Raw genomic sequence first — 13660 nt, forward strand, 5'->3', positions numbered from 1 at the left:
TAAAGTTTGCGTCACGCCATCCATTCAGCGCATGCTGTTCGGAACATTATTCCCTATTAGCATCGTATACATTACTAGATGGCTGCTTATCATGAACTAAATGCTGACCACTCGACACTCGCGCTTTTTCATGCGCCAAAAAGTGAGGTGCTTTTAGTTTAATCTTTCACCTTGTATTCATCTAGGCTGCACAACACATTTCCTTAAAATAAAATAACTAAATGTAATATTATTAAATATCACCACATTAACTATTTTTTTTTCATCGAGGATGAACTTCGTAGGCCTATAGCGTAATATTTTCATACCAGATTTAAGCAGTACATTTGTGAGGCGACACTTCAATAAAACAGTTCAGATGGTATAAACCAAACAACCTATCAAAACCTTTTGTCATCTGGACTCATAACAAGCAACGCTTACAACAACTCCATAGGCTAAATATTGAAAATAGTGTTATAAAAAATATATAAAACAACAATAATTTTGCTAAATACTAACAACAATCACGTTAATACTACGACAACAATGAACATTTAAAGAACATATTTTCATGTAATAAGAAATTACTTTTATTGGATTTTTTATTATTAGTAGCAGTACTTTATTTTTTTCAATCATTTTCATTCACACTGATTGTGCTGTCAGTGTTATTATTTATAAGTAATTAATCAATCCTAATAAAATACAATGATAATTATTATTATCACACAAAAATATTATCTACCCGTTCATAGTAGAAAAACACGTTATTTATCGAATAATGCAACATATAGTCGGACACTCAAAACTAAATTCAGACCACCTACAAAAAAACCAGCAGGTGGAAAATGTCTATAATGGAGAAAAAATCCTAAGTTTGACTGAACACGCGCGTACCAAGAGGCAAGAGAAAAGACCTACCCGCTGCACATAATAACCCCATTATAGGCCTCATCAATGATGTAATGAAAGCAAACAGTGTGAAAATTGCCTGTAAACAGTTGGATCTGAGTCTCCTGATGAATTCAGTGTCTCCTTTAATCAAAGTGAGGGAGCAACGAGGGGGGGAGGTGAGTAGGCGTTTGGAGGGGGGTCTGTTTCCTTCTCTGCGAGACCGTCAACACCCTAAAAGCCCCCTCAGCCAATGAAGACTTGTCACAGGGGACTCACGTGGCCTGGCGTCCTTAAAACCTAGCTCCTGAGTTTTCGTCAAGTTCAATTTTTTGGGAATCTCCCTCGCTGCTTTGTGTTTCAGTTCCCAGTTGTGTCTCTTTAACCCAGTTTACCTCAGTTTTACCGTGTGCGTTCGGTCGCCTGATACCCGCCCGTTCCGTATTGCTTGTTGCTTCTCGTTGCTGGCACAGAATGCATACTCTTTCCACTGCCATCGCGCGCAGCACGGTTCACAACAGCGAAGGACTTTTTAAGCGGTGAAATCTTCAGAAACGGCGTCTTCCATCAGTTGCAGGTCTTGAAATACACCTGCGCAGCTAGCGCTATCGTACCTGTCCATGGTGCTGAAACGCTCGAGCCCGCAGAATTTATTTGCGCTGATGCTGCTTCAATACAGTTTTTCAGGCAGATTCGCGCTTTATCTGGTCAATAACTTAACGCCTGTATGCTATTTGTAGGCTATAGGTAGGTGAGTTGTGTTTTTTTGTATAAAGATCCGGAAAAATCTATCAAACTTGCCAACAGAGACTGATACGAAGTTATATCGATTTTATAAGGATACGAAGCCTAGAAGGCTACTTAGCATTAGTTGGACGTGGATTCGATTTTGTAAAATATTCGAACGCTGTAACGTCGATGATCTGGAGATTCTTACTGTTTTGTCGACTGCAAGAGTAAACTGGGAGAAGCAGCGACGTGGTGGAGGAATAGCCGTGATATCCGAATCATTTGTGGATTCCTCTGCAGGATAAATTGAGATAACGAATATTTCCAGCGATCGCTGGCCTGAACTTGTCGTGAATACCAATGATAGTTTGAACAGAGGCCCAGAAGAACTCAGCTGCGCTGACAGACAATGGAGGCTTCTACAAACGGTTCCAGCTTTGGGATCGATTCCTTACTTTCCCACCGACCCGGGAGTCCCGTCACATCGAAAGGGGACAGTTTGGTCGGGGAATGCCGGTCACCGCTGGAGTTCAGCCCGAGGTCTGACATAGAGAGCGGCTGCTCGTCCCCCCCTTCACCGAGGAGAGAGTGCGTGGACGAAGTATCACAGAGACCGGGTCACGGTATCGCTCTGCCGCCTCATCTCCAGCACGGACAGATCTCTGCGGGCTCGCAACCGCGAACCGTAACCTCATCTTTTCTCATAAGAGACATTCTAGCAGACTGCAAGCCGCTAGCCGCGTGCGCCCCGTACTCGAGTAATGGGCTGCCAACTCAGGAGACGGGCAGACTGGCTTCTAAAATAGCAGACGACTTCATGGACAAAATCCATAGCAACTCATCTTCCGACAGCGAATACAAAGGTAAAGAAACGCGTGCCTGTTATTGCATTCAAGAAGCTGTACATACATGATAGACTTACAAGAAAATACAAAATGGGTCTGCCTAATTTATTTTTATTTTTTGTGGGTGGAAAAGATCTTGTTGAGCTCCAAAATGTGTGTTCCTTGTCAGTAATTAAGTTGAAATGTAACTTTATAATTTCAAAGAAATATAAATTAAAAAGTTGAAAATAGTGTTGCTATGCTCAATGTAAAACCAACCTAAATAAATGTAGCCTAGTACTCATTTAAAGATTATTATTATGTTAAAAAACCCAAAGTTTAGGCTTCATAGGCCCAGAAAGAAAGAACCAAAAATAAAGTTGACAGAAAAATATGGATAAAAGCATAGTTTTCCATTTAGTCTGATCTGATACAGGGGGCATAACTTTTCTCAGTGTTTTCAATTAAATTCCTATGTTAGAAAAATCAAATAATATGATCAATAAATTATTGGAAAATGTGGACGTGTAAAATCGTGTCTGCTCCAATCAAAGGCATTTCTGCTTAAGCAGAAAGCATATGTTGATGTCAAGAAAGAGAGCGAGGGTGAGATGACAAGGTCTCTTGCAGATAAACACCATCACGTTTCTCTGTCTGTTTCCAATCATGTCAGCCAAAACAGACTTGTCACGTCCATTGACAGTTTATTGAGACATTGCCTGAAATAAAACAGCCGTCGATATGTAGGCCTTATACTGCAGGAAAGAAACACAGGCTGGACTGCTAAACCATTTCATATTACCATACGTCTCTTTGGTGTGACATACCATGTACTTACAGGCTACGTGATTACATTTCTATTAATATTCTTATTTACAACACCAATATAGCGTACTCATTTTTATACAGCCAATGTCGTTTGTAATAGTCAATGTGGGCCTTTAGGCCTTTAGGATTACAAATCAATATTAGTATATCTAGTCTAGAGAGTGTACTCTAGAATATCTTTAGCTAACATTTGATTTTGATTGCAGGTTATGTGTATGTGTGTGTTCTCGTTCTCATCGATATTCAGGTCCAAAGCTCTTCTTAAGAGTGTAGTCAGCCATGCTAGGGTGCTTTGATTTCAGCGTATCTGCCTCCTTATATTTGAGGGATTTGATGTAATTTGTCACAGTGCTAATCAGATTTGTAACTAGCAAGGCCGTCCGCCGCTTTTCTCTGCTCATACGGTCCCTCAGAAGTTCCTTCGTTGCGGTTGAAAGGGTCCTTTCCCTTGTGGTTCAATTAGACGGATTATTGTGTATCTTGAGAGGACTCAACTATTCAGCAAGACCGCTCCCATTGCATCTCTCTTTTTCGAGAGGAAAAATAGAACTGACTTTGATTTATTTTTATTTTATTGAACATTACAATGTAGGTCCCAAATTTAGAAATGTAAACTAAGATAGATTATAACGGAAAAAAGAAATATAGGTACATATGAATTTCTGTATTTTTAGGTTGATGAACTGTATTCAGTGACGTACAGGAATAAATATAGCCTGCTTGGTTTAAACATGCTTAATCTCCAATAAATTGAGACAGGTTCGAAAAACAGAGATTTAAAATTACACTTTTGTGGCCTGCATCCTCTTTTTAATGTAGTTTTTTTTTTATGTAGGCCTACTCAGAAATAAAATATGTGTCCTCAAACGATTGTGTTTGCAGTAAAAGAGGAGGGAGACAGAGAGATCTCGAGCAGCAGGGACAGTCCACATCAGGCCCGGTTGAAGAAACCCCGGAAAGCGCGAACGGCCTTCACCGACCATCAGCTGGCCCAGCTCGAGCGCAGCTTTGAACGACAGAAGTACTTGAGCGTGCAAGACCGGATGGAGTTGGCCGCTTCTCTCAACCTGACAGACACGCAGGTCAAAACCTGGTACCAGAACCGGAGGTAGGCCTAAGCCATGGGCGACACTGATTTCTACTTCACGAATAATCGCTAACAGTTGTGCTGATCTGTGTCTTGCGTGCACCTGTCACGCAGCCACGTGTGTGTTTGGAGTAATCGTTCATTCCTCACAGCTGGTTGTATTTCCATGTCAGTCCGATCAGAAATAGAAAATGTGACCTTTAACAATTATGAACGTTATGACATCACATCAATCAACACTGACCTCTAGCTTTGGAAACAAGCACATGAACATTCACAGAAGATACGATTATTTCATAGGCTCATGATTTTAACAACATTTGAAGAGGACGGTAATATTCATTCTATCCGCAATTTACGTGACTTGCAAGCTTCAATGTATTTTTTATTTAACAATCGATTTTCAGGGAAGCATAATAAAACAATGGTTGGTGACATTAAGTGTGTTTCAGTTGGAATATTAATGTTCATTCTTTACTGAACCCTTAATGGTTCTTTTTAAGAGTAATATAAGTATAAATTATTCTAGCGTGAAATATACCTTTTTAGTCTCGAACCTAAATCAAAAAGCACAACACTTTGGAGCATGAATAGCCTAATGCTTGTGTGTGTCATATCAATTATTCAACCAACTACCATTCAACCATCTACTTAATAATCTTAATTATAAATTATTCACCTGCAAAGAAGGACTCTTCTGTCGTGGTGTGACTACAAGTTATAAACCTGATATTATAGCCAACGGACTAACTCAAGCGTTAATTTAACTAAATAAAGGCACGTGTAGACTCAGTTTAAACTAATGGCATACAATTAGCCGAAAGTAAGATACTTCTTTTTCGATAAACCGTTTACCAACAGATCCTGTCAGTTGTCGCTTTTTTTAACGTTCAGTTTTATTTTAATAGCCTACTGCCTACTGATGGCAGCTTTTTGCATCAACACTGGATGTTACACAATCAAGTTGATCGTTTTTTTTTTTTACAATGTGTTATAGTTCAATGTAAGTTATTATTCATTAGCTGTTCAAACTTAAATTAATTCTTCTGTCTGTATCGTTTTCTTGTCGGACAGGACAAAGTGGAAGAGACAGACGGCAGTTGGACTCGAGCTGTTAGCTGAGGCGGGAAATTATTCTGCACTACAGAGAATGTTTCCATCTCCATACTTTTACCCCCAAAGCCTGATGTCAAACCTGGATCCATCCGCTGCTCTATACTTGTACCGAGGCCCCTCGGCACCCCCGCCGGCTTTGCAACGACCTCTAGTCCCAAGGATTCTTCTGCACGGTTTGCAGGGGGGCAGCGAACCGCCGCCGCCACTCCCCCAGCTCTCCGGTGTGATTCCGCGGCCAACTCAGCAGCGGTGAGCCGGCCTCTCCAGATTAATGGGCTCGTTGGCAAACTGGGACTTCTAAGAGAGAAAACGATATAGGCCTAACTGGTGACCATGAGCCATGGAGGGAACTTCATGACTAAAACTCGAACTTTTCAGTCTACAGGTTTTTAACCTCTATTATTTAAAACTAATTTATTTGTTCACTATGCAGTTAATTTATGTAGTCTATTTATTTTGTTTGTTTTTAAAGTGTTGACCATATCAGACATATCAAATGGCTTTACTTTAGTGTAGGCTAAACCGTTCCTGGGAAGGCACTTTTACCTATATGTATATTGGCATTCTGATTATTATGGTTGATATTAGGTTATTACTATTATTTACAGTTTCTCAGTCGAATGCCATTCCAACTTTAGTCAATATACCCTACAGGATCTAAAAGATATAGTATGAATCATTTTACTTCTTTAGCCAATCGCTTAGTTTTTGTTTACCTTTTCGCGACCGAAAAAAACACCAGTGATATAAACATGTATATAAGAATATTTTGCATTTAATTCAAAAAGAGCTTGATTTAAACATACATTCCTTCATCCATTTGTGCGTCTTTCTCAGACGATTCATAGAGAGCAGTTGGACTATGGGATATCTTAATTTTACAAAACGATAATTTCAAAGTGTATAATGAACAATAATTGAACTTTCTGAAATGGAAACCCAATTACCACATAGCATATAGGCTACAAGTAGGATGAGAGAAACAGCAAAATACAAAATCGAACAAAATCTATTTAATTTAGTTGAAGATTCAACTGATGTCTGACAGTTTGTCCTGGGTTCTGTTCGGAATCATTCACTTCACCTTTTAAATAGGAGTCTAATGAGTTTTCATGAACAAGAAAGATAGCCTATACACAGAGTCTGTGGTCACTGCAGGTCTATCTCAATTTCCTGTGGATTTGCTAGATGTATTTTAACAGACTTTGTGCATTACTTACGTTATTTCATATGAAACAGTGGAAACCTTGTTACTCTCTTTGGTGAAAATGTATATTACCGATATCAACTTGTGGAGTGGTTCTTGTATGTCCGGGTCGTTTTCCGTTCCTAGCCCGTATAGTGGACGAACATTTTGTCAATAGTCCACAAAATAGGTTTGGAGTCGAGGAGGGGCATTTGAAGTAAAGAAAATTACTTTTATAAATGTGCAAATAAAAGTCTTTCATTTAATGACGTGACTGGAACTTTTTTTATTTATTCAAATTGACAAGATAAGAATCGTGGGAAGTGATAGGCTATCGTTATCTCCATCACTGCCGTCATCCTCATTCCATTCATTGTTAGCAAATCCTGAATACATGACTAGCCAATATGGGAAAGGTCTAGTTTCCGACTCACTAGTCAATATCTAGCGTGTAAGGCCTATTAACAGCGTTAAAGCACATGCTTTTATCGGTGCCAGATTAGCACAAGAGATGTTCAACATATGATCGCAGAAATAAGATCTAATTTTTCACTTGAGTCGATCCATTGTTTCCTAAATGTTTAGATAGGCTGTTGTGGCATCGTTATCTTTCCTTCATCTGTCAAGTGGGTTTAATTTGATTTTGTTGATCACTCCATCACGAAAATATATTTTTCATAATCAGTGTCACTTCAGTGATGGGCTGGACTAAAGCTATCGTAACCGAACAGGCCGGATTATTGCAGTTTGTCTCAATCTAGGCCTATTGTTGATTGAATCCGTTCTACCTTGATACGTATTTCAACAAATGCAATGACCTACAGTCGAAACGCAGGGGGCCACTAACATGATCTCACTATTTGGCATCACTAGCATTCCTGTTGTCATAGGAAACGGCCATAAAGTGCCTGGAATATTTCTACTATAATCTCTTTTCTATAACTTCAGAGAAAACCTAAGGTTTGGCATTTAGGCCGAATGTCATTATTTACAGTAGACTTACTTGTTTGAAACAGACCAATCACCTAATCAGATAATAATATTAACTGAAATATTTGGCTTATTCATCCAAAACAATTTTAACAAGACCCGTGAAAAGTCGTTTAGCAGCCTAGTCAACAACTTAACTGATGTCTAAAAATCTAATTAACTCTGGTGGTATTTTCTATTAGAAGCGCCGTGTTTGAATAATTTTGAACATGTCTGTCAAACACTCCCTTCAAACCCCCTCACTATTTGGTTAGTATCGTGGATTTAATTTGTCAAACCTCAAAAAGTTAATAAGAATGTCAGAGCAAAGAAGCTTCCTCGCCTTAACCTTTAAAAATGCCCTGAGATTTACAGAAAGATTTACAGTAGTCAGAGTTCAATTTGAGAAATATTATACAGGCTTGAAAACTTTAGTCTTCTAATAACTTATGACCAGAAACATACAAACGAGTTTTGCCTGAAACAGGAACATGTACTATATTATATTTTTAATGTATCCATATTTTGAGTGGTTTTGACCGATTATTATTTTATTTAAGACAACCGATCTCTGAGCAAAGATTGGGGGAATTGACACACAGTTGGAGTGAATACAACTAGGCCTACACCGCGCTACAGCCCAGGGGAGGGAACAGCCACTTTGTTTCATCCGAAATGCGAACACCTTGTTAAAAGTCCAGTAGCCCGTGGCATTTCCCGACAGAGCGCATGCAGCCCATATCTCCATGCTGTCGCCTGCGCCGCGTGTGGCAAACAAAATTAACAGAGCCATTTCGTTCTTTTTTCATAAACAATGCAGAGATAAAATATTAATGCTGTGCCTAAGTGTGCGATTGTTTAAGTGCCTTAAATGATCCCATTTGGAAATTGATTGTTTCCATCGGTCTGAGAGCGTTGGCTGTAGTGTCTTTGCCAAACGGACCGAACAGCTGGTGAACGGGTGATGCTGACTGTGGGCCGGATCAGCACGAGGACAGCTGGTCAGCGGCTCCTTTGGGCTCCCTTACCCCTTACCCCCAACCCCCTCTCCCCAGCCTCGATCCAAATAGTTCTCTTGACTTCAAACCAACTGAAATATCAGGCCATATCACGGGGTAAAGCAGTTAGGTCCGCAAGACTTGGCGAATGGGATGTTAACGATTAGACAAAATACTTTAATAGCTTTTAATTGAAAGTCGATAATGGGTATGATGGGCAGGTAGCCTGCTGTTCGGCTCGGAGAACACATGTTCATACCTCTCTCTCGGACTAGCCCGCAAATATAATGGCCGACGACTTTACTTAATTGACAAATTTATTGAGCGTGAGATTGAATGGAGCGGAAACTGGTGTGCGGTCAACAAGGGTTTGAAATAACGAAAACAACACAAGAAGAAGAAGAAAAGAGGGAAAACCACGCCCACATTCCCAACTTGCCAAAAGATCACATTAGAATCACATCATAAGGATCCGTGACCGATTCAAATAACGACAACCCTTTAAGAAAAGGGTTATTCTTGCGAAGTGCGCAGCTGATCATGGGGAAAAGCTCCCGTGTTGTTGGATGACGCGGAGGTTTTTGCATGTGAAAGGATCCTGGTAAATCCCTCGGCTCTTACTTCGGATTGTCCCTGGCTCAGGGTTAATGAAGTGCGGATAGAGTCTCGTTGAGCTCCCGACAAACAAAAACACAACATGGGGAGGCTTAGACGTAGAGGATCAGTTACTCTGATTAAGCTCATTGACTCAAAATAAAAACTAAACAAAACAATCTTCAAATGAAATTAAGAGTCAATCAAAACGTACTTAGCATTGTTCTGTTCCTAAAGGATAGCCTTTTTGTGTGTGCTATTTCTATCATTGCATGCAGGCAACGTAGTGAACTAATCAGCCCACAGGCTAAATGATGGACCCTCATTCTGCTTTTGATTTAAAAAGAATAATTATAATCAACAAAATATCAAATTAAGAACTAGCCAGTGAGAAATTATTTGTATGCTTCATATTTTTTAATTTGTAAAATAATTTAATGGTTTACTTTCTCAATACCTAGGACATCACCTGTGGGCCTACCTGATGTGCAACATTATAAAGCGGACTAAAAACGATTTTTAAACGATAAATTACCATTTATCAACTTAAAATCCCAGGATATACATGAACTATTTAGTGCAAGACTGTGCATTCTATGATTTCATTATATGACAAAAAAAGATTTTTATGACCATTTAAAGAGTCTGGGTAGGCCTAAACAAAATAGACGATCTGAATAATAAAAAAGGTGTGTGGCTTGGTACAGTAGAGTATGATACCTTGTATTCTACACCGTAAACAGCTTGTGAACACTGTCAAAAGCCTAAGGTCAAATATGCTGTACTTGACTCTGTAGCTGTTTACAGGTAGGCTAAAGCTAAAATCGGCTCACTCAGTGTTTAATGGATTTTGTATTTCAATGCATGTGCATGAGGGTGGGGAGCCTTCTGACACTCATAGGTCATTTCATCCCATAATATAAACCTTTAAAATTCTCATACACCCGACAACAGGCAACATTCAATAATCCTTAATATCACATTAAGGCATAAAACTGAAAACAACTGCAAACCACCCCTCCCCAAAAGGGAATTGTTCTCAGTAACACACCTGGTGTTAAGGGTAGAGGAGAGCCCTCTCAACAGACATATAAGACCAGAGAAGAGAGAAAGGAGGAAAAACCCTAACACATCCAGATTGAAAGCAGATTCTCCCCTGGCAACGTCCAGAGCTGCTTGTAGCCTGGAGGTAGAGACAGACTGGAGGGCCAGGAAAGCTGTCGGTTGAGACAGGGAGATAACCTCACTAATCACTCCCACAATACAAAGCTGAGAACCACCAAGTTGGGTCAGGGGCGCGGCAGGGTGATTTGGCCGAGGCGGGGGAGACGGGGGGGAGGAGAAGGGGGAGGAGGATGAGGGGGATTGACATCCCAATCTCAGCAAATAATGAAAGCTTTCCTCTCAGGAGAAGAGGAGGAGAGGAAGGAAGGAAGGAGGGAGGGACGGAGGGAGGGAGGTGTCTCCTCCCCAGGCTGTGAGAGGGGACATGTAGCCTGCAGGGGTCCAGTGTAAGTAACACCACCATCAGATGACACAGAGATTATCTAATCAATAAATTGTGGTGTTTGGGGGGGCCTGGTCGCCGGGGGGCAGGGGTCCCTTAGCGACCCCCCCCCCCCCCCCCCCCCTTCCCAGGTCTCCCCTACCCCTCTGCCGGCCAGCCATGGTCGTACCATGGGAACATACCCCCCTCCCCCTGTGAACGCCACACACACACACACAGACGCCGTGGGAGACCCAGCATGACTCAGCCACCAGCGTTACCCAGAATCCTCCGTGCTCCACAGCCCCCCCTACTGGCCTGTGTTGATCACCTGCCCCTGGCCAGAGAGCACCTACTCCCTGTAGGCAGGATCTACGACACAAAGACAAACCAGACACACAACATACGATTACACAAAACACACCTGGACTAGTAAACTCCACTCCCCAAACCCTTTTGTTGTCCATCCACAACACACACAGAGACACCAAACCACCAGCAGCCTGTAATATAAACCAAGATGGTGGATAAATGGATGGCACATTCACAGTGAAAATGTCTCGTCTCTAATGCCAAGGTAACATGACTATTTATGCTCTCCTTGTGTATACATCATGCATGTATGGGAAAGCAGAAGGGTCGTATTTAAAGTGGACTAAATTAGAGGGAACAGGCAGGTTCTTGGACACCACATTGGGCCCCTGGGTCAGAGTAGGGGCTACGGGGAGTCCTCTCACCTCATAAACATAAAGGGAGGAGAGGTTGTTAATAAATGATGAGGTGTGGTGAACATGTATTTTTAACGCTCTTCTGTGTGAAGTCTGGCAGGCACTCCTACACCGCCTCCTGGTAGAGGGCAGAGAGCTGAACTCTACCTTTCTGTTTGACAGTCCTCTCTCTCTCTCTCTCTCTCTCTCTCTCTCTCTCTCTCTCTCTCTCTCTCTCTCTCTCTCTCTCTCTCTCTCTCTCTCTCTCTCTCTCTCTCTCTCTCTATCTCCATCCCTCTGCCTCCCTCTCTCCATCTCTCCCTCCAATCTCCCCACAGTTGTTGTGTGTATGTGTGTGTGCGTGTGTGTGTCTGTGTGTGTGTGTGTGTGTGTGTGTGTGTGTGAGGGAGCAGGCTAGGGAGAAGGTGGAGGAATATTTCTTGATCTGAGAGAGTGGATGATCAGGCGCTCCAGTACAGCAGCTGGTCAGCAGGAGTCAGTGATCAGAAGAGTCTGTGTTCCTGTAGGACTCTCCACAGAAATGACAACACAACAGCAACAACAACAACGAAATATCGTTGCCCGGGTGACAGTATTGGTTCTTAGGAGGAAGAACCCTGTCTTCTCTGGACCAGGGCGGTTGGTGATGAAGACGAGCTCGTCGAGCAGACTGGCTCCCTGCAGCTCAAGGACCTCCGGGTGATGTGGCAGTCACCGGCCGTCGGCAGCCAAACACACCCAGGAGGGGCAACGTGTGAAGGGCTGTTATACTCCGCTTGCCCGGGTCAGTTTGGCAACCACCACCGTCATTAACACACACCTACACTCTCTCTATCACACACACTCACACACTCTCTGACACACACACACACACAGACTCACACACACACACAGTTGGGATGGCAGTGATGTAAAAGGTGGGGGGGGGGGGGGCACAAAGACCCTAACTGGACACGTGAGGCCGGCAGCTGGGAGAGACCCTCCTCCGTCTCCCCTTACGGCCACTCCTCCCACACTCCTCATCTGCCTCTGAGGAGCCTCCAAGGACCCCAGAGCTGGCCACAGAGCTGCCTGATGAAAACAGAACTCTAGGCAGAGCAAAGAAGCCCTGGATAACCATACAGAGGCAATCACAGAGACCTGAGAGGAAAGGAGGAGAGACAGAGAGAGAGAGAGAGAGAGAGAGAGAGAGAGAGAGAGAGAAAAAAGGTGAATAAAACAGGGAGGAACCAGGGACGTTGTAGAAGAGGAATGAATCCAGATGTGAAGACACCTCGGTGATGGCTCCGGACGTGAATGCTTAATAAAAGTTTATTCTTTTGACGGAAGCTTGGAGTGCAACACGCTGGGAAACGTCTTTAATCGCGTGAGAAATGTCACAACCCTTCCAAGGTCTGCGCCCAAATGTTTATTTCATCTTCAGAGAAAACTGACACCAAAATATTTACATACAGCCAGGAAAATGAGTTTTGGAGGAATGTTGCCCTGGAGATCAGAGAGCTGATTTCTATAACGGAGGCAGCTAGCAACCCAGAGACACTAACTCTCTGCACCTACCACCTGAGCAGAGAACCACACTGCTTCTGTCTGTCTCTACACACACACACACACACTACACACACCCTACACACAACCTACACACAAAAGCGCTCGCACACGCACACGCACGCACGCACTCCACAAAGCTTTTGAAGTCCGTGTGGAATGGCAAGTGGAATGAAGACTGAAGTGGATGATGCCAGGTAGGGGGGGAGGAAAGCGTCTCTTCAAACGGTTATCAATACAATTGTCTGTGCCAGGCGCGGCAGTTTAACCTCTTTAGCGTGTTGGGTGTCTGCAAACTGGATGTGACGCCTGCTCCCGCCGGCGCCTTCTGTGGTGTCGTCTTCACACACGCTGACGAGGGGGGGGGGGATACCGAGGACGGGGTACCGAGTCCTGGGCTAACCGCCTAACCGGGAAGAAGATCAATCACTATTGGCGGTCCCCAAACCGTAGCCGTAGCAACATCTCGCGTGAAAACAACATATTCCCAGACACACTCATCAGATCAGACGGTAGTGGTGGTGTGCCATAAATTTAGCACAACCATAAGTAGGTTTTCATATCCTGCTTATCCCTCTCAAACCAGCCAGTGGGAATAGGTCTCATTTGGCTTTTTACCTGAATATTGTTCACTTGTCATAATAGCTTTTGTTGATCATTCACAAGCTGAATAAGACAGCAACACTGAAAGACACATTTATGTAGCTTATATTTCTGT

General features: G+C 42.6%; 1 protein-coding gene across 1 annotated transcript; it reads left to right on the forward strand.

The window, feature by feature from the left end:
• Positions 1–2011: 2011 nt before the first annotated feature.
• Positions 2012–5710, forward strand: barhl1b (BarH-like homeobox 1b). Its single transcript, XM_047017188.1, has 3 exons — positions 2012–2465; positions 4137–4362; positions 5416–5710. Exons 1-3 carry the CDS (start codon positions 2012–2014, stop codon positions 5708–5710), a joined length of 975 nt encoding a protein of 324 aa, XP_046873144.1.
• Positions 5711–13660: the final 7950 nt, after the last annotated feature.

Source organism: Hypomesus transpacificus, unplaced genomic scaffold (genome assembly GCF_021917145.1).
Source record: "Hypomesus transpacificus isolate Combined female unplaced genomic scaffold, fHypTra1 scaffold_492, whole genome shotgun sequence".
NCBI lineage: Eukaryota > Metazoa > Chordata > Actinopteri > Osmeriformes > Osmeridae > Hypomesus > Hypomesus transpacificus.